Source organism: Episyrphus balteatus, chromosome 3 (assembly GCF_945859705.1).
Source record: "Episyrphus balteatus chromosome 3, idEpiBalt1.1, whole genome shotgun sequence".
In the NCBI taxonomy this organism is placed as follows: Eukaryota; Metazoa; Arthropoda; class Insecta; order Diptera; family Syrphidae; genus Episyrphus; species Episyrphus balteatus.
In genome coordinates this window covers 121,331,310-121,353,209 of record NC_079136.1, presented here as the reverse complement: position 1 = coordinate 121,353,209, position 21,900 = coordinate 121,331,310, and the positions used below count along the sequence as shown (strand labels likewise).

General features: G+C 30.5%; 1 protein-coding gene across 1 annotated transcript; it reads right to left on the bottom strand.

Moving 5' to 3' along the window:
• Positions 1-10,823: 10,823 nt before the first annotated feature.
• LOC129913908 (uncharacterized) lies at positions 10,824-21,900 on the bottom strand. Its single transcript, XM_055992882.1, has 4 exons — positions 21,686-21,900; positions 21,223-21,618; positions 14,354-14,899; positions 10,824-12,489 (listed from the first exon to the last, which is right to left on the bottom strand). The coding sequence occupies exons 1-4, from the start codon at positions 21,773-21,775 to the stop codon at positions 10,846-10,848; spliced, it is 2,676 nt and encodes an 891-aa protein (XP_055848857.1). The 5' UTR covers positions 21,776-21,900; the 3' UTR covers positions 10,824-10,845.

The window sequence follows — 21,900 nt, the reverse complement described above, 5'->3', positions numbered from 1 at the left end:
CTCTTCCAGAAATATAATTAATTGTATGCTAACACTCACAATCAAAAGATTTTGTGGACAAAAAACAAAAAAATGTTTTCAAAAACAAATGCTTATAGAAGAGAGTTGGAAACTCCATCAGCTTCTAGAACAATTTCACTTATTTATTTGTCATCAATTCGGCACTGAATCTGTGTCAAAACATAAGCTTTAATAAATTAATACTTTCGAAGGTAAATTCTGTTATTCACTTAAGTGTTCAATTTTGTTACAAATAAAATTTTGTTATTCACTTAAGTGTACAATTTTGTTACAAGAAAATTAAAAAAAAAAAAAAAACAAACAAAGTTTTGTGCCTATATCAAAACATATCAAATCAAAGACATATTTATTTGAGTTAAGTATCAACTTCAACATACATACTTTACTTTATGAACTTGTTATATACCTATTACAAAAAAGCAAACTTTGATATTCTTAATACCTACCACTAAAGCTACCTTAACCTGCAACAGAGAGTACCTATATGTAACTGGAAACCTCTGTCTTTTCTTGAAAAACCTACTCGTTGCATATACCTATACGTTAAAAGAGACCTTGAATTGACATAGGTATAAATTCTCTTGTTCATGGCTTTTATTTAATTTACCAATAGACTCTATAGGCAATATCATGTTCAAGTGAAAAAACATGTCTAATTAAAATTTTTTCGGTTTTTTTTTTTTTTTTTTTTTTTTTTTGTCGTACCCAAATCAAAATAAACAAAAAAGTTAAAAAGGTCGTGAAAGACCAATAAAATTGAATGATACAAATTAAGAAAATATCACGATTTCTTCAAATTTCAAAACAAATACGACAAAAAAAAAAACAATTGAATAAACAACATGCGGCAATTAGATTTTTTGTTTTTTAAAAACCCAAATATTCCAAATCAAAAAAAAAAAAAAAAAAAAGACAGTAGACGAAAAAAAAAAAAAATAACCTATATCTAACAAGACAGGACAAAAAGTATCTCTCTGACCAAACAAAAAAATCAAATTCAAATCGACACAATAGGAACTAAATCCACATCACACACAACAAAACAGCAGCATGTTCCAATCCACAGTCAAATAAAACACGTAGACGTATTTTTTTAAACAAGCTCTGAAGATATGGAAAAAATAACCCAGGTAAAGGTTTATTGCCTCAAGCTGAGATATATCAACAATTTGAAGTCATTTTAGGAAAGAAAAAAAAAACAACTGACATTTCATTATATGATAAACGTGTACTACGCGAATTGAAGAATGAATCAACCGAAAAAAAAACACCATAACGATTGTAGCTACAATAAATTCCAGGAAAATAATAATGAAAGAACTGATCAAACAACAGGTAACAGTAATATTGCAAGCCACTCACCTTTTTTTTGTTCTTTTTTTTTTACTTTTTTGTCTTATAAGACAAAAAAAAATAGAGAAATAGTTTCTCAATTTAATCCAATTCTCAATAACCGGTGGTTGTGTGATGGTGGTGAAGATAGATGATGATCGATATCCGATAGATACTTTTCTTTCTTTATTTCTTTTTTTGTGAGTAAGCACTTTTAATTTCACCAAAAGCACTTTTTTTTTTAAAGATTTTTAGCACTAAATTTGCATTTTTATCTGAATTTGCTCAGTAAAAATTAGGTATACACAATTTTGGGACACAAAAGCCCAGATACAATTTGTATCTTTATTAAGATCAATGATCAAAAGATAGAAAGATACTATTATAACACTTTTTTCAATATTTATTATTTCTTATTATTTTTTTTATATAAACCTTTTTTTATTATTTAAGTTTTAAAACTTAATAACTAAAAAGGCAAGAATTTGCAAAAAGATGTAGGTATATTTTATTTTATTAAGCACACATGCGCGCCGTTTTTAAATTTTCAACGTAGTTCTACCTGTATGCGCATTAGAAAACCGCTCGATTCGAACTGTTTACTTCTGTAACGATCGTAGAGTAGCTAACCCCAGCTTGAATAAAAACCTGAGAATACAAAAAAAAAAAAAAACTGTACAAGAAAAAAAAAAAGGTTTCACACAAACTCAAGTGGAAAAAGATACATGGTTTTTGTTTATAGATACGGCATACGAACACACTTTACTGTCTACCTTACCAATACTGAGATATAAAATTGTGAGTTTAAGTAAAAAAAAAAAAAGTATCATAACTGAGTTTTGTGTTGTTTAATGTATCTGGTTTTAAGATGGGAAATTGGTAGTGACAATAGGTGTTACCACTTTGGTGAAATAAAAGATTGAAATAAAATATTGATTTTTTTTTTTTACAAAACCGAAACAAAAAAGAAAAAGTATAAATTAAGTTTTTTTTTCTGCACACCCTATTTGCAGATTTATGTCTATTTTTTGAAAGAGTTTGGAGACATTCAGATCCGATAAAAGTGTAGTTTACAGATAAGAGGCTTTAGTTCTCTTTTTATCGTAAAAATGGAGTACCACAGGGATCTTATACTTGGCCAATTGTTTTTTTCTTGTTTATAGAAACTCAATTTTCAAGCTCCGTTTCAATGGCATTTGCAGATGATATATCATTTACCTACCAGTCTGATTTGGATTTTAACTGTGTCTTGCTAACACTGGTTTACAGCCAAAATGGACACTCAATGCCACTATTTTTTGTAACGTAGGTACTTTGATCTCAGGGACTCAGAAATTACATTGAAAACGAATTACAATGGGTTGTTTTCGAGATATGATTTTTCAAAGTTTTTATTTATTGAAAAAAAAAAAAAATAATAATAATAATAGTACGTATACGCCCAAGTAACATCTTTTTAAAACGCTCAGCTTTTCAACTTGTTCAGTTTTCTAGGTTAAAGGTATACATAAGCACGTCTTATTTCATAAACGTATGACCTTTAATGGTATTCAACGATAAATTTTGAACCGCGTTAGTTTTCTACGTCATAAGGTGTAGTCTACTCTACATTTTCGACTGTCGAAAACTTATTTTTGTGGAAAACTTCTAAATGTACGAACAACTATGAATGAAATTTGCACATGATGATGATGTCATAAATGGTGATGAATATTATTTTGTAACACTGAGGTGAATGAATTTTCAGAGTTGTGAAAGTAGCACGGAGACATACATGGTTGCCGATCATTTCTGCATCCCGTTTGATCTGATTAAGTAAGATAGTTTTTTTTTAATTTAATTTCAGAAAGAAAATGAATTTAAGATATGTATATCTTTTTGGGAACCAATTTTCTACGTTATCTGTAGAACGCTTGAATCTTTTCTCGTAGTTTTTGTTTGGCCACTAAACAGACTTCCATTTAAGAAATAATATACTTTTTTTTCGCATAAAACGATCAGCCATGTCTCTTGCTGCAACTCAATTCTAAATCTAAAATTCTAGGTTTTTATTCCTCGGAGAGAAAAAAAAATGTGGGTGAAATACACTGATATTAAACATATTTTTAAGGTATTTTTTTATGCCAAATCTAATGACATACAAAATAAAGTTAATACGTTTGCTCTAAGAGAAGTTATTGCCGATTAAAGACAAAGTTGCTTGATTTTTTACTTCAACAGGTTAAATATAAGCGAAACCTATGTAAAAAAATATGATATGAAATAAGGAAAATTCGCGATAAGTCCGATAAAATCAATAGTTGGCCCTACGAAATTTATTAAAAATGTTGTTTTTCTATGGAAATTATGAATAAAATAAATCTATAAATTATTTTCACGTGAAAGGGTGTTTTTTTTTTAGGTATAGAGAAAAAATATATTGGAAAAAATAAGTAATACACCGAAAAAAAAATTTGATAACTGTGCATATGATTATGAAAGTGGACTAAGTCACTTTTTGCATTATTTGAAGAAAAACTTACATAATAATTTTTTTATAACGATTTGATTATATTTCTTTTATGAAATCACTAGAGGAGCAATAAAGAAGTTTATTTACTGCAATTTAGCTTTCAAATAAACTTTACCCCTTAAATAATAATTATTTTTAGGCTAGATTTGATGCCATTTTTAGGAGTGACTTAGTCCACTTTCATAATTAAGGGCACAATTAACATTTTTGAGTGACAAAAGTCGTCCAACGATTAAAATATCAATTTTGATATTATTAGGTCTGTTTAATGAATCTGATCGGCACAGAAAAGATCCGAAAAGTACAGGTTTGTGTGTTTCATGAAGGGAAACCTTACCCTTAACTGTTCTACAAACTGTCATTTTGTGTTTCATGAAGTTTTCCAGCACAGATTAGTTCAAGTTTTTCTGCTCCTACTTTTGAGGTAGAGCAAACGAGTGAGAAGTGTCAAACAGCAACTGATTTGTTTTATTCTTACAAAGAAATATTTAAATAAATTCAAAATAATGGAAATTTGTTAAAAATCTTCTTAATATGAAGAAAAATTAAAAATGTGAACAAATATTCTGATTAATTATAATTTATTTGAATGAAAACTCATAACAAAAATATTTATTTTAATTTTAAGTTTTAAAACTGATAGACAAAAGTCATTCCTATAAAATAGGAAGGTGTACTTTTCTGACATTTGTTGTTCTGACAGTTTTCAAGAATTTGCGCTGTTCTGATATTTTCTGTTCCAGTTTTTCTTCATTAAACAGACCTATTATCATATCATTTTGACATTTTTTTAATTTTAAGTGGATAGTGAAAATTTCACTTTGACAATTGAAATATCAATGTTGATTAGATTTTAAGTTTTAGTTTATTATAATGATACCTATTTCTTTCTTTTTCTTTTTTATTATTTTTATTATTTTAAGTATTTTCTTTCTTTTTTCAAAATATTACTGAAAGTGAATATTCTTTATAAAATAGTGGTGATATTATTTTTTCTATTATAGGTACGGTGACCATCCGTCCCGGTTTACCCGTGACTGTCTCGTCTTTCTATAGCTTGTCCCGGGTTTTTATTTAAGAAACCCGAGACGTATAAGTGTCCCGTATTTTGTAATTTGTCCCGTGATTGTCCCGTATTTTCACATTCTCTGATTTTTGCATTAAAAATTTTAAATACTTTGAAGTTTTGTACGGAAAATGGAAAATCAAAGTTTTTTTTAATTTTTCGAATAAAAGCATTAGTTTTTAAAATTTTTTCGTCAATTATTTAGTTCCAGCCAGAAAAATTTCTTACGAATAATAAACCCACATAATTTTCAAAACTTTTAAGGACACATTCAAAGTTGAATTAAATATTACAAAATTCTTAGACGTAATATATGAATCATTGGCTTTTTGGGACCAGTTACAGATTTTACTGTCTCTTCGAAAAAAAAACACCCTTAAATCCAATTTTTTTTTATAGACTTTTTTGATCCTTGGTTCTTATCTCAAAAGCAAACTCTTTGCCAAGTTTCATTAAGGTAACAATTTTTTTTTATTTGCTGATTTTTTGTAGTTACTATTTTACCTGTACCTAATACTTGCACTTTTTCAGAAACAGTTAAAAATTTTCGAAATTGGTGTTTTTTCTTCACTAGCATCTATTTCAAAGATTTGAGCAAGAAAAAAAAAATCGGCAAAATTTCGAAGAAAATTCATCGGTTTTTTCTAAGAAGCTTATATTTGGTATTAAAGTCTTTGTATCCAACAACACATAGGCAACACTTTTTTACCAAATACATTTAAGAAAACTTAAACTTTATTGGTATTAAATTCAGATATAAAACAAAAAAAAAAAATACAAAAAAAAAACGCTACAACACCTCTAACAAGTATTATGTGAAGAGAACTTCGTTACTACTGTTTGGCATTATCTTGTGGTTCGTCTTGAAAATATCTATATCGTTTGGTAGTATCTTTTCTTCTCATCCAAGCAGTTTAAAAGAACTTACAACTTATAAAGAAAAACCAAAACAAAAAAAGACGAAAAAGAAGAAGAAAAAAACTTTTGCGGTTGCGCATTTTACTGGAAAGTTGAAATACCTTACCGTTGATAGAGAGTAGGGTTTTTGGTTGCTTCTTTAGGAGTTTAGAGTCTTGCATGAGAGATAGATCATGGATGGATGCATCACACAAAGAAAAAAAAAGCAAGAAGAAAAAAAAAACCGTCAATTGACTGAAAAAAAATACAAAAGGTGCCACGTTTGGTTCGCACCTTTTTTTTTTGTTTTTATTTCTAAGCTTTATGCCCGTTTGAACTAAAATGCATTTCTATTATGTTTGATTTAATGTTAAGCAACTTTTTTTTGCTGATTCATTTAAACAGTTGTAAGAGCCATTTGTCATTTAGTCAACAAAAGAGAGAATCCAGCAGGGCTTCAAACTCTTTGCAATGATTAAATAGACGACAAGTTCTAACGTTATACACAACAACTTGCCTTTAAAGTGCATATTTTTTAAAACACATGCTTTTAAATGTTGTCGTCTCAAGAAAATAAAGAACTGGAAGTGGAAGAAGCTAGCAGCTGTAAAAGAAGGCGTCACGAACTTGCAGATGATCTAGGTTCTAGGAGAAGAATAAGAAGACAAGTCTTTTGAATCTTCATTGAACATTTGACACGCTTCAAGAGAGTAAGGTAAGATGATTCTATAGTTAGATCTTGGTGACGTAGAATTAAAAAAAAAAGAACACAAGTTGAGGAAGAACAAGTTTAAGATATAGTAAGTACTCGTGTAACTTAACAAAAAAACGTTACCTATATCAAGCTTGGTAGCGCATGAACAAACAACAACAAAAAAATGCAGATTGTCTTTGAGATGAAAAAGACGACGAGTTTTTGAAAGGAAATAGAGGTTAGTTACTCGACGATGATGCTTGTTTGTTATGCGGCACAAGAATATACGAATTAATATTATTATCTGCTTCAGTTATTTTTATGACAGACCTTTTGGAAAACTTGGATCTGAAAGAAGTCGGTTTTGCAAAAGTTTTGTTTTGTTGTTAAAATGTGAACATTGATTGATTGCCGGTAGGAGTTTTTTTTTTTTTTTTTGTTGTCGTTTTGTATTTGCTTAGGTTTAACAATAAACTTGTTTTGGAGAGGAAATCAAGTTGGTTAGTTTCCATCTAGAAGTTATACAAGATGTTTTGAAGGCATAAAGAATTTTATAATCAATTTTTGTTATTAGGTTCAATTTAAAAAGCCGGTAACAGGTGTAAGGTGTCAGTGACTTTTGATGTCATAATAATAATAATGAGGTAGTATATTTTGAGTCGTGCGTTTTAGGTATGATATAAGGCTAGAAAAATAATAAACATAACTTGATACTTAGTTTAACAATCTATTAACCATTAGCGAGACCATATTTTTTTTATTGTTGTTGAAAAAAGGGAAGGCATTCAAGTCCTTAAAATCTAAAAAGATATAAATAGGCTAAAAAAAGGAAAATTATTCAAGACCAGAGCGAATTTTAATTTTCTGGAAATTCAAAACTATAGGTAGCTTACTGCCCTAAAATATAATTTATTGTTCTATGTTGTGTCTATGCAGCGTTGATACTTAAAAAGATATAAAATAGATTAAAGAACTAAATGAAAAAAAAAAATAATTAAAAATAAAGTTTTAAACTAAAAAAAAATTTTAAAGGTTATTAATTTATTCTGTAAGGCTGTCTATCGCTTGTTGGCTTATTTTTTTAGAGGGGGAGTTAGGAGACTTTTTAGAAGAATAAATCAATAAATTATTAACAAAAAAAAAAATAGGTAGGTACAAGGTATTTGTTTTATCAGCTCATTTTTTTTTTTTTTCAAATTTTCAATGCGAATGCCTGACTCCTAGCGGCCATTTTCAAATTTAAAAAAAAAAATCTTTTAATTCTTTTTTGAACCCAATGTTACTTTTGCGGGGAGTAAATTTGGTTTTTTTTATTTTTAATTTTTATTTTTCACTAGGTATACAATGTCGCTCCGGTCAAATAATTACAATAGAAAGCTTTTGGCTTCGTATGAAACAAAAGAGTTTAACAGCAAACTTTTTTTTAAGTACTTTAGAAAAATAGTGGGTCTTGCAATGCTGCCTTTCTATCTTTGTCTATCTTGAAGTACCAGCAAAACTAAAAAAATGATTTTCTTCAAACTTGGTAGCGACGAGTTTTGTGAGATTCCTTAAAGGCAAATATAAATTTTTTTTTTTTTAGGATTAAAATTAACGTTACTTTCATTAAAATGAAAAAAAAAAAAAAAAAAAAAAACTGATCCATCTAAGGATTTTGATTAAAATTTTTGTGTGTACTGTCGCATACAAGGTCTAACCTTAAAACTAAAATAAGATATGTATTTTTGAACCGTTAGTGGAACCTGGAGACACCATTATATCCATGAACATAATAACGGTAGTTGTCAAATAACATTTTTCTTCATTTCTATCTTGTTAATGTTGCTTTTGTTCACTCCTCTGCTCTGTTTGCTCGTTCATTTTATTTATGAGCGCGCTCTGAACATGTAAGAAAATTTTCTGTTCTTTTTCATATGATTAAAACCCTTTGCTTAAAGTATAAATAACATGTGACAACGTGACACGATGCAATACAACGCCACACAACGCCACATAAAGTGACACAACGCCACAAGACACGAAACGGTATACGGTATTTGAAGCTCCGTGAAGCCAGAACTGAAATTTCAAAATTTTTAAATCAAACTTGTCAGCATTCGTTTGCCTACTTTTTGTCCATGTTTCGTTTAGGAAATATTTCAAAACCATTTTAATTTTATAGAAACTTTCATAAAATAAAATCCCAAAAAAATTTTTTACTTGCGATATAGGTACTATATATCAAGTTATGCATTCGTACAAAAAAAAAAGTTGAGATAACATTTTTCCATGACATTACGATGGTAGTCAAATGTTAGTTCTAAGCTAAGGTCTATCTTCTAATGAAAATTTTTTTTTGGAAAATCATTATTAACGGTACCTGCCACAGAACCGTTTTTTCAAATCCGATTATTTCCGAAATTGCTTGTTCGATTTCAACGAAACTTTTTAGAAGGAAGCATTTATACAATTTAAATAGAAACCAAAAAAAAACAAATTTCCAAAAAAATTATTTTTGAATTTTTATAAAAATTTTGAAATTTTTTTTTTGAAAAATAAAATTTTCAAAAACGGGACATTGAATTTTTTTGAAATTTTGTTTTTAAATGTTGATTCGTGATTTCTTCAAAATGGCATATACCAATTTTATTTTAAAACATTTTTTCCAAAAAATTATGTATTTATAAATAATTAGTTTTTTTTTTTCAAAACTGCATACTTGTTTTGGAGGGCAATTTGATTTCAGATATTATTTTATTTAAAAAAAAAAAAACGATTTTTATTTTTTTTTTCCAAATTTCTATATAAAAAGTCTTAAAAATTTAAGCAACTTTAACTCTAAGAGCAAGTTCGTGCGACCCAGTCGTGCATTTTATTTTTAATGCAAACGACAATCGTTTGCCCTCCACGAGAAATGAATAAAAACAGAATTCATCTTTTGTCCACCATACGTTTAGAAGATATTCATAACAATGAGGACTTGACTTTTTCAGTGCAAAACTTATTTTTTTTGAATATCTCCTAAACGTAGGATGCACAATGATTCATTTCGGTTTGTAGCAAGATCTCGAGTTGGTCAAACAATTGCAATTGGTTTCAATCGTTTACCTATCTCAAAATTTTAGCATTTTAGACGATTTTGCAGACTTCCTATAAAAAAAATTGTCTAGTTTGGTTCAAAAATGTTTAGGTCGTTTCACGGAGGTCGCATTTGTGATAAGAAAAATTAATTTATTAAACTAACTCAAGTCAAGCGATCAAAGTTGTGAAATTTTCAAATGGGAAAATGTACGACCCTTAATTACGTTCATTTAATACAATTGTAAGCTTTTTTAAATAAAAATCCATTCAAATCATTTGTTTTGTGTTTATTTTTTTTTTATTTTTTTTTTTTTATTAAATTTCATTAACAGAATTTTTTTCAAAACCTCATATCAATAACTCCCCTTGAAACTCACCTCCTTCCCAATCGAAGTGTAAGTAAATTGACCGCAAAACTAGTAACTCTAGATCTCATATTTTAGAGAACGCAATTGAATACAAGAGAGAGAATATTGTTCTACCATTTAACTATTGGTGGTTATGTTTGCTTCCTGCGAATAATATATTAGATCTCATTCATTGCATCCAATTTACAGCCATACCAAGTAGCTACACATCATCGCTTCTAAAATGGTAGCGCAAGTAGCAGCAAGCAGCAGTAACAATTGTGTGGGATAAACACATCACCAATTAGAGAAACTACAAACCATCTCCCATCACCCAACCCAATCCTCTCTCCTCTCACCAAAAACCACTGCTTCTCGAGTTTTGGTAAGAATTGGATACCTCTCGGCAGAGTGATGATTGCAGAGAACACAAAACTAGAAAAAAAAATAACAACAAACAACCAACCATGACAACGATAAGGTATTTGGTTTCGCATGCGGAAGAATGAGCGCAAATTGCAATTTCTAACCTAGTCGTCACCATACCATCTATGTATAACACAACTCTTATGAGTGAACACACCGGTTCGGATGTGTTTTCCAAGTCCAAGTTCAAGTGACCGCATTCAACTGTGGATGTGTAGATGCAACAAACTGCATTATTGCACACTCATATACCCGTAACCGTATTTGGAAGAGGTGCGTAATTTAACCGACTACTTCCATTCAAGTGGGTTTGTAATTAAAGTTATTTGGCCACATTTTCAACTTCTTGTTCTCATGGTAAAATTAAATATGCGTTTGCTTTCGAGTAATTTCAGAAGCTTGGGAAATAGCAAAAGAAAATAAACAATTTTTCTTTAATTTTTATTCAAAAAAAAAAAAAAACTTAAAACAATATCCTTTTTCCTAAATTTCATTCTTCATCTCTATCTTCAACACTTTCTTTCTTTTCTGGATTTTCTTTCTTAAAAAATCCATCATCAAAATCATCTTCAACTTCATCTTCAGAACTCGATTGCTCTGCAATATTCATTCCTTTTTGTACTCCGACACCATCACTGCCACCTCCAAGTTGTATTGAATTCTGTGTTCCTTTGCCCTCGAAATCATTCAATAATGCCGGATCAATTAGATTCAAATTGGCATAAACATATTGAAAGTCAAATTGTGGCATTTCCTTTTCATCGGCCTTAATCGACCTCAACCCAATATGTGGACGTAAGAAACTATCAGCCAATGGAAACCATCTCAACTGGATTTCTGGTTCTTTGCCAGCTTTAATGGCTTCCAGCATTCTCTTTCGATGTTGCATATAAGTAATGCGAAATATTTTAATCTTTTTCCAAACATACTCGGCATCTAAGCCATGACCCATTGCTGCAGCTATATCTTCAAGAGCAGCTTCACGTAGATCCTTGACACGATGATCGGGATTATTCAAATCCCATAGGCAACGATGAGCTCCATACAATCGTAGGAATTTTACGGAATTCTTTAAACTCCATTTTCCCTCGAGGAGGTCATCCTCCAAACCGTTCCATATTATTTTTGTTGGCTGTTCATCGGCAGATTGAGGCTTTGGGAACTCATCATCGGGTTGTTCCTCAAGTTTGATCTCCGATTCTGCGGTTTCATTATTCAAGACTTCTGGTTTTTGATCGATTTCAACTAATGGACCGGAAGTGGATAGATTATTTGATGTTTCATTTTGTGAATCTTGCATAGGAGAAGAAATTATAAAAACCTTTACAGAAGACTGTGATGGCAGAGCTTTAGGAGATGGAATTTCAGGAGAATTAACAATATCATCAAAATGATCTGGTGAATCAGACATTGGAGAACCAGGTGCTTCCATTTTGATTGCTTTATCTTCATTTGAATCACGAAATAATGACGGAGCTGGTGACATTAAATCAGGATCGACAAAACTCATCGGAGCCATCGTCGGGGGAGGCATAATTTCTTCAACTTTACGACCAAGAAACTCATCAGCCATATTATACCAAACCAATTCTGTTTGATAAGTGACATTCTTTTCCATTGCCAATTCGATTTTCTTCCGTTCGGCATAGTAAGCCTTTAGGAGGATTTTTGTCTTTTTTCGTATTCGTCGCTCGGGCATGTCCATTTTATGAGCAATATCTTCATAAGCTATCGAACGTTCAGGGAGTTTTTTATAATTTGGATGTTTTCTATCCCACAGACATTCATGGATTCGAAAGAGTTCTATAAATTGTATAGATTCGGCCAATGTCCAAGGTCTAACAATTGGTTTTATACGAATTCGAGGGATTTTAACAACTGGCTTTAATTTTGAGTCATTCTTTTTCTTCCCATCTTCAGGATCTGATTTTATTTCGATATCGACTTTTAAACGAGCTATTGGCTCGTCTTCAGAATTGCAACTTTGACTGTCGTTAAAGTCATCTTCCATGTCGGTATCTATGTCAGATACATTTTCATCGTCATTATTGTAGTTGGGTTGTTGTTCTGCTGTTTTGTCATCAGTCTGTTTATTAAACTCATATGGCTCATCGAGGATCATTGCTGCTCCAGGCTTTGCAATAAGAACAACAAAAATAACAAAGATTTATTTAAGTTAAATAATGAAATGAGTTGGGATAGATGAGGTGAAAATTGATAGATGCTTGAGTTTTTTTTTAGTTTCTTAATTTTAACAACTGCTTCAATTGGATATTACAATACACTTTTTTAAACTACTTTCCAAAAGTCTTACAAAAGCACGACATAAAAGACACCTTAATCCTGCTGAATAATAAAATTCGGACTATTATCGTTCTCCAGCTCCAGCTTTCTAATACAAAAAGAATTATCAAAATTGGTTCACTCAGTCCAAAGTTATGAGGTAACAAACATACAAAAAAAAAAAAAATACAAACGAATTGAATACCTCCTCCTTTTTGGAAGTCGGTAAAAAATATATATGAAGGGTCCAGGGGAACAAAGGCACATGTCTACTTTTGGTCTTGTAGTACTGAGCACTATCTGATGGCATCTTTACTTTTATAAAACAAATTTAAGCCTTGGTGAAAAATAAATACATTGTGTGCTTTTAGTACTAAGTTGTATGGGGAATAAAATTTTAAAATGCGTTTTTCTCGAAATGAGTTGGAATGGACTAGTTCTGGACCCTTCATATGTGCAAAAATAAAATAACTATAAAGCACAATATTTCCCAGCTTCACATAATGGACATGTTCATTTTTTAATAAAATATTGAATTCTTGTATTGATTTGCGATACTTTAAGAATGAACTGGTGGAACAGAATGATGTAGCTGTGACTGTAGCTTGTAGCGCTTTCAAAGTTAAAAAGTAGGATTTTCTATCGTTTTTACAGACGGAAGATGAGCAAGTTCAACCGAATTGTTCAAAAAAGCCTTTAAAATCCATCTTTTTACATTTTTACTTTCAGGATTAATTTCTGGAAAATAACTCTATAGTTTCATATCCAAATTAAATAAACACTGTATCGATTTTTTCGATCAAATTTCTTATAGAATCTTTGGAACACGGAAAATAGTCAAAATTGTTTGCTTGTAAATAAACTGACTATAATCGAAAATTTCTGAAAAATCCTCTAATTTTGTTTTTTTTTGCATTTAAAATGTTTTTATCTCTTCCTTGGAGGCTCTTATGTTCAAGTGGTCCAAATGATTAGCGAAAAACTTCTCGATGAAGAGAGCAGTGTTAATGCAAAGTTTGGCATTTTAAGTTTCAATTTTGCATTTTTGTTGCCGGCCAAAGTTTTGGCATTATTTTGGCATTTTTGCAAAACATTTTGTCCAATGCAATACGTAATCGCAATAGCTTTCTAAAAGAAAGTCTTACAAACACTGGCCGGTATAGTGTTAGCAAGAAGAGCTTTGAAGAATAAAAAGTATTCTTCAAAGATATCTGCACCTAAAAGCAACAATTAGACCTCTATTCTTGGATGTAATTGATATTAGTATTAATATTGAAGAATTGATAAGAGGGTATCTCTTCTATATTTTTTTTTGGAGATGAGAGATGGATTTTTTGATTAATATCAATTCTAAAATCGAGTTGTTCGTTCTAAAATGCGATACAAATCATATCTGTGTTCAGAATATATTACTATTAAACGACAAAGATAAGAACTTCTAAAATCTAAAGCATTCATAAACACTATTTTTAAGATCTCTTGCGCAGTCACATACAACCTCAAACATTGAATTCAAATCTGGTGAACTCAGCGAATTTTCTTATACATATAAGAATTGCTTTAAGAAATTGCTAGTTGTACCTGCAGTGGCTAGTCTATTTTATTCCCTCAGAGATTGTCGAACACTACGGACTACTACTTAAAACAAAAAAAAAATAATAACAAAATGGGATGATAATGAAAGTACAAACTCAAACTACTTCTTCAATACTCACAATTTTCTTGAGTCCACAAAATGGTCTGAGAAAACTATCCGCCAACGAATACCATTTCAATCGACTTCTCAATTTCATTCCTTTAAATGCTGCTTCTGCCAGTCTGCGTCTCTCTGATCGATATGCTGCTCTCAATGCGATTATTTTTCTCGAGACTTGCCTAACTCCGATACCTTTGAGTTCTTTAGCGATTGCCTTAAAAGCAGCCAATCGAGTTGGTCTATTTCTATAGTTTTCGTCGTTAGTGTCCCAGAGACACTTGTGCTTACGATAGACTTTAAGGAATTCAACTGACTTCCTTGATTTCCACTTCATTTCTATCCATTCATCTTTATCCAAATGATCAAGCATTTGATGAATTTCTTCAGTCTGTTCATTTATTTCAGTAACTTCTGGATCATTTGTTATTCCAGGAGTCATCTGATCATCACCAATTGTGATGCAATTTTGATTGCCAGAATTGTCCTCTTCGAGTGGTATAAGGATTTCTGGGTCGATAGTAAAGACAATTGTATCTTCCAGATCAGAATCTGAATCAGCGGCTCCCTGAAAACAAATTTGTTATTCGACATTTTTTAAGGCTGGGTGGGACCACCACATAAACGGCTCAACTTTTATAAATTGGTGGATAACTTTCACATTTGTAGAGACAAAATTGAATGAAATAAATTTTATCATTTAGGTCATAAACAAGGCTTAAAATATTCGATCTTATAATTTCTAGATTTGAGCAATTGTAATTTGAGTCGTTGTAATTTTAGTCGTTGTTAGTACGATATTTTTTTCTTGCAAAAATCAAGGTGGTAATATTTGAGTTGAGCTTCTTATTTCTTTTTATTTCGGTTAATTATTTATTTTCTTTAAAATACACAAAAATAAGGTAATTAGAATAATAAAATTTCTAATATAAAAATAAATGAAATACGTTTAAGCTCTTTTAAAATCTAATTAAACTTTATTTCTTTTCAAAAAGAATTTTATTCTTAAAAAAAATTAAGTATAATCTGGTAAAGTAAGAGGATATGTTACCCTAATTTAAAAGGATTCTTTTATTTAAATTTTGTTTGGATATTCATTTTGTACCTTTGATCCATTATTAAGTTGCAAAAAATTAAGTCTTCTTTGCAAAAGAATAACAAGATCCGCTGAATATAATACCGATTCGTGTACCTATTTCAATAAAACAACATGAATTACTTTCTTCTCTAAATGCAAATACGTAATTTGTGGTATTTTTGCTATTTTTAAATAGGATTTTGATAATTCTTTCAAATATAGTGGAATAAAACCTAGAGGGAAGTAAAATCAAAGCCCATTAAGAAAAGGCACTTTTTTCCCATATAAAATTCATTCATATAAGTACGGTGACCATTTTTCTAATGACCAAAAAGAGGACATATTTTATGTGAGGGAATAAACTGAAAAATGGTAAAAAATTATGTAGCAGGATGATAAAAATTTACTGTACTAAATATTAAACATATTCAGTTTTGTAAACTATTTATTGCGCTACTGCCTCAATTACCGACTGATAACCAGCTTCGTATGACTCGTGTTTAATAAACATAATTATTGCATTACTAAAAAATTATCGTTCAATTTATTCAATTTTTCAGTTAGTCCACAGCGAACAGCGTTCGTTATCGAGTCTTAAAACGTTCTTTTAGTCTAATATTGCTGAAACTAACAAAAGTTTTCAATGTGCAAATTTAAAAAAAAAAGCAAACAAAATTTTGTCATTGTGGAAAAATTTGCGATGCAAAATGCTTGCAAAGAGGTGAAATTTGGTGCTATTGGATTTTCGGAAGAAAAAAATTTGTATGCATCTAATCTAACAAAAAAATATGTTCTGCCATTTTTTCAAGTTTTTGTATATTTTTTTTTACGAGTATTATTGAGAATATTTGCGGAAATCAGGACATTATAAGGACAATTTTGAAATAAGAGGACAATTTGCTGTCCTCTTTTAGTAAATATATTAAAAAGGACACAGTAACGAAAGAGAACTGTCTTCTCAAAAAAAGAACGGATGGTCACCGTAGCTATAGATCTTGCTTCAATACATTCTAATTCGTACTGGTCGAAGTTTCGGGTATGCTCCTATAGTGAATAAAGACAACGTTCGCTTAGCATTTGAATCGGAAAATGCTTAAGAACGTCATTGTTCTCGAATTTCAAAAGTGAATTTTTGAAAAAATGAAAAATCCTATATAAAGTTTATATAAAATAAAATGCTTTGGTGATGGAACAAACTACTGTCCTTCAGTTGAAGCTTAAGAATCGAATAACTGGTCATAGATCAAATATAAATAGCGGACAGTTCCAAAAAACAGCGTTAGCTTTACATTGTATAGATGAAGGACATTAGACCGAGAGCCCACAGCAAATTTTGGGAGTGGAGGTATAACCAAAATGTGAGTATGCAGTTTTATAGCCTTATGCCTTCTAATAACGTATTCGAAAGTCTGACAGCTTTAAATTACGGCTTTATATGTTTTTCGGGGGTTAAACAACGCGAGTTTTCCAATTAATGTGAGAAGGCTAAGGAAGTAACATTTCACATTCTGAATAAAAGGAATGATGCTCTGTCATTTCCCCTAAGCCTCAATACCTCAATCTCGGTGATACGACAAAAAGAAATCAAGATATAAGCTTTTTTAACTAACCATATCAACTCTTTTCTTGGAGAGTTTTGAGTTCAAAATAACAAACAAAAAATTAAACAGAAAAGTCTCCAAAACAAAGTCGCTTAAAAAGCTTATATCTTGAGTTCTATTAATCGCATCGTCAAGATTGATGTCTTCAGGCTTAGGGAAAATGACAGAGTATCAGTTGCTCTATTAAAGAATTTGAAATAGTGTGGATTTAGCCTACTTATATGAATTGGAAAACTCACATTTTTCAACCCCCTGAAAACAATACAAAGCCGCGATTTAAAGCTGCCAGACTTTTGAATTCGTTATAAGAAGACATAAGGCTATAAAACTGCATACTCACATTTTGGTTATACCTCCACTCCCAAAATTTGCTGTGGGCTCTTAGACTACATAGACCAGATTTCAATAAAGTAAACATTTTACAGACAGAAAAACACTATAGTAAGAGAATGTTACTATAATGTTATAATACTGTTAACAGAAGATCAGATTGTGAGGGACTTAGCAATATTTATAGTCAGTTTGTCCAAAGAAATATGTTAGATTAAATGTTTTCCTTTTTGACTAGAATTTTAGGTAAGATTTGTTTTTTTTTTTTTTTTTTTTTTGTTATACAAAAATTGAATTTCTCATCAAATAAAAATTATTAAAATTCATTATTTTGAAATTTTGATAAGAGCCAATTTTTCAATAGTCAGATAAAACTCAGTTAAGCTTTATTCCTACGAATAAAAGTTTTTTTATATTTTTATTCTTCTGATAGTCTAACTGACGATTGTAAATAATCTTTCTCAAGACTTCAATAATTGTTGAAATTTTAAAATATTCAAAATAAAAGCAAGCAATTTTCAAAGATGTTCAGAAACCTCAAAGGTTAAGATATATAATAAATAAATACAAACTATTAAAAATGTCCTTCGTCAAGATAGTACAAACTTAATTGTTAAATACAAAAAACAAACGCTCGCAATGACACTTGCGATTTAATGTCAACTGACTGAAAAAAAAAACTTAAAACTTAAGCGTTTCCTAAAAAAAAGTCTCTTCAGACGTTTACTTGAAAAAAATTCGACTCCAGTGATGACTATGAATAAGGATTTGCTTGAGCGAAGATAGTTCTCAACTTTAGTGACAACTTAGTAATTAGCTGCGTTCTTTTGGGAATATTTCGTCGACGTAAAGCGAAATTGTTCTAAGTCCTTAAGAAATCCTAAATACTTAGAACAACTTTGCTTTATGCCGACGATTTATCTACTGCTTAGTACTTAAAGCTGCTTTGAACTACTTTTTCAATATAGCAAAAGTAGTTTGAAGTACTTCGCAGTAGATAAATGTTCTCAAAGAAACGCAGCTATTGTAAGCAGAGGCAGCGCAAGACCAAAATGAGCCGTGTGCGAGGATAAATTTGCGGGGCCCCCAGAAAAATGATTTTGGAGTACCTATATATTTTGAAAAAAGTATCAAATCTTCCGTTCAAGTTCAAAATTGTTATAACAAACTTAAGACAATACATTCAGAGAACAAAATAGTTATTATCGGGATAACTATTAAAATAGTTTAAAAAATTGTTATTTTGACTATTTATATTCTCCAAATTAACTATTAAATAGCCATTTTTTACTATTAAAATATTTGTATGTGACTATTTAAATATTTCAATAATGACTATTTAATAGTCATTAATGACTATAAACATTTCTCAAAAAAAAAAACTATTTAAAATAAATTTGGTATGAAATTTTGCAGAAATTATTAATCTAATAGTACACGTAAAATAGTACCTATATAAAATCAACAGATAAAAAAAACCGGCCAAATAGTTTGCTTTGAGAATTCAATTTTTTTTTTTTTTTTCAATTTTTGTTTAATGAGGTAAGTACTGTATTATCTTCCCATAAATATGGCAAAATTGTCTTTTTTGAGCTCAATGCAAAGGGTACTTTTGCTAACAAAGTTTTTGATGAAATAATGTCATTTTCAAATCCAGACGTTTTGGAGTCAATCCGCGATTTAAAGTGAATTCTTTAAAATGCGTCTATTTTGTTTAGTGCATTTTTTCATTTTTTGTCCATTTGTGGTAAATTTTGAATAGTATAATTATATTTTTTGTTTTCATATTTGGTAATTTTTAGTTTCCCGCTATAAATTCAGTTCTCCAGTTTTTTAACAGACACACCGAAATTATGACTTGCAACGGTTCCGCCGTTTTGCCCAATTTTTTACAAATCGGAGCCCTAACAAATCTGTCAGTTTTATACGTGCTTGAAGCACGTAAAATGCATTACCTTACCTTACCAACGTTGAAAAAGAACGTTTGTCAAAATACTTTTTTCCCTCAAAAATTAATACTTTTTATACAAAAAATGCAGCCTCGGAGCATAATACCAACTATATGACTGCCATTGACCATCATGAGATTCACGATAATATACTTATTAAATAACCGTGAACTTTCTTATTTTATGTTTAACCGTAACAGATTATTCTCATCAGTTAGAAAAATGTTCATTTTGTCAAAATACTTTTTCCGACTATTGTATTTGTTAAAATTTATCAGTAGGAAGAAAGAAATAAAGCCGGGATTTGTTTCTTTCTTTGAACTATTGTTTTTAAAATCACTTGTATTTCTATTATAAAAACGGTTGTGATTTCTTTCTTCGGCCTAACCGAAGCGATGGCTTACGTATAGAGACGACATTTGCATCAAAATGTAATTTTAGGAATATTAAGGACTTATTGCTTCTTTTAATTGGTGATTCATTTTGGCTTTCGACTTGAAGAAGAAGACTCCGGAAAAATCAAGGGGCTTTCTCTGCCTTGCTAAATACAGGAAGATATGTAACTAACAAAGTTGTGGGACTATATTTTTCGTTTTCCGACCTATTGTTTGTGTTTATCTATGGTCTAGTTGGAAGTTTTTCAATTCAGTTATATTGACTAATGGTAATTGTTTCTGTTGATGTTTGCTTTCCTCTCTTAGATACATACTTATCAATAATTTAATATTATTTTTTAATAAGTGATAAATACATAAATTATTCACTTTTTTGTTTGAGAAAAATTTTTGATATAAAACGGGCAAAATGTGTTCAAATACGGAATACGGAACAGCGAAAATTCCACTGAATAAAATGGTCCTTTTTAATCATTTTTTAGAAGATCAAAAAATTGGTGGCAGAAAACAGAAATGTTCTAAGCCCTTAACAAAGTGTTTAAAAGTGTGAAAAATCTGCTATATCTTATAAATTGCGAGCGTAAGCGAACAAACAAATTTTTTTAGAGGAAATTAAGTTTACCTATTCCTAAGCTTTATACAAAAAATTATTTCGTACAATTTTAAGTAACTATACCTACAAAATTGAAAATTAGCCTTTTTTCTCACTGAGATTTTGTAGTAAGAAATGTATGCATTTCATTAAGTTTTAAATTAAATTGGGAATATTAAAAGCAAACATTTTAAATAATCCATGTTGTTTGGTAAACTAATTATGTGCTTCACTTGAGAAAAAAAAGTTAAACAATAATCTTTAATTGTTTAATTTTCTTTTTCTAGCGAAAAAACAAATATTTTTCTTTTCTTCCTTTTGCAAAAATTGGCCAATGTAGTTAAGACCATGCTTCGACTCATCTCAATGCAATTATGGAAATCGAGTGGAAACAAGTCAATTTGAATTATTTTTTGTTTGATCATATGAATAAAGAAAAGAGACATGTTTTTTTTTCGGATGTTATTATTTTCAAAGGCCGAGACATTTTCATTTGGCGCCCGCGGGGCCCCTCCAAGCGCGGGGCCGTGTGCGGGGGCACACTCCGCACACCCCTTCCGCCGCCTCTGATTGTAAGTATAGATTATTTATTTATTTGCTAATATTTTTAAGTCATGTTTTTCAATAGAGTCCTGAAGAAGGGTATAAGCACGAAACGTCGACTATAGCCCACGAAAAAAGTAAAATTTATTTTACCCTAAAAGTTCACGAAAGGAGGAATTAATCAATACTTTACTACTATGTAACTTAATTTACCCAAAAACCAGCCTTAAAAAAAAAAACTTGAAGATAAATTTTCTCAAAACAAAGGTGAGTTGATAATACAACCTTATAATTCTCAGCCAGCGAAATGTGAAAGTTATCTACCAACTTATAATCGTTAAGCCGTTTAGGTGGTCCCACCCAGCCTTAAGGAATTTGGGAAGTTTTTGTGGAGTTTACTTACATCAGGTTTCTTAAACTTATCAGCTCTTGGAACATTTCTCAAAAACGAATCGGCTAAAGCAAACCATTTGAGTTTGGTTCTAGCTCCAACACCTTTCTTAATTCGTTGTTTTATTCGTCGCTTCTCATAGCGATAAGTCGAACGAATGACATTGATTTTCTGACTAACAACTTCCATGGTCACACCTTGACCCATTGCAGATGTTATATCAACCATGGCAGCTTTACGCATTTTGCGATTCTTATGAAATGGATCGTCTAGATCCCAGAGACATCGATGGGAGCCATACAATCGGAGAAGTTTGATTAATTGCTTTGCACTCCATTTCTCAACTTCGTATTCTTCGTTCTCCAAGTAGACAGGTTTGAATTCTTCTGGCATTGTTATGCCAGTTTCCTGGAGAGATTACCATTTCTTGTTTTTATATTTGGGAAATTGAATTGAAGATGAATTCAAGACTCACCTGTCGCATTGCAGAAAATATTGCACGATTTTCTTCTTCATCGCGAGGAGTCCAAAGGCGGGATCGCCCTTGGAAGGAGTATGAGGACATTGTTAAATAGTTTTATGTGTTTTTTTTTTCGAATTTATTTATTATTTTTACATAAAACTTTTGTAAAATCAACAAAAACAAAAAAGAAAATAAACAAAACACAAAATCTCGATTTGATTTGTGAA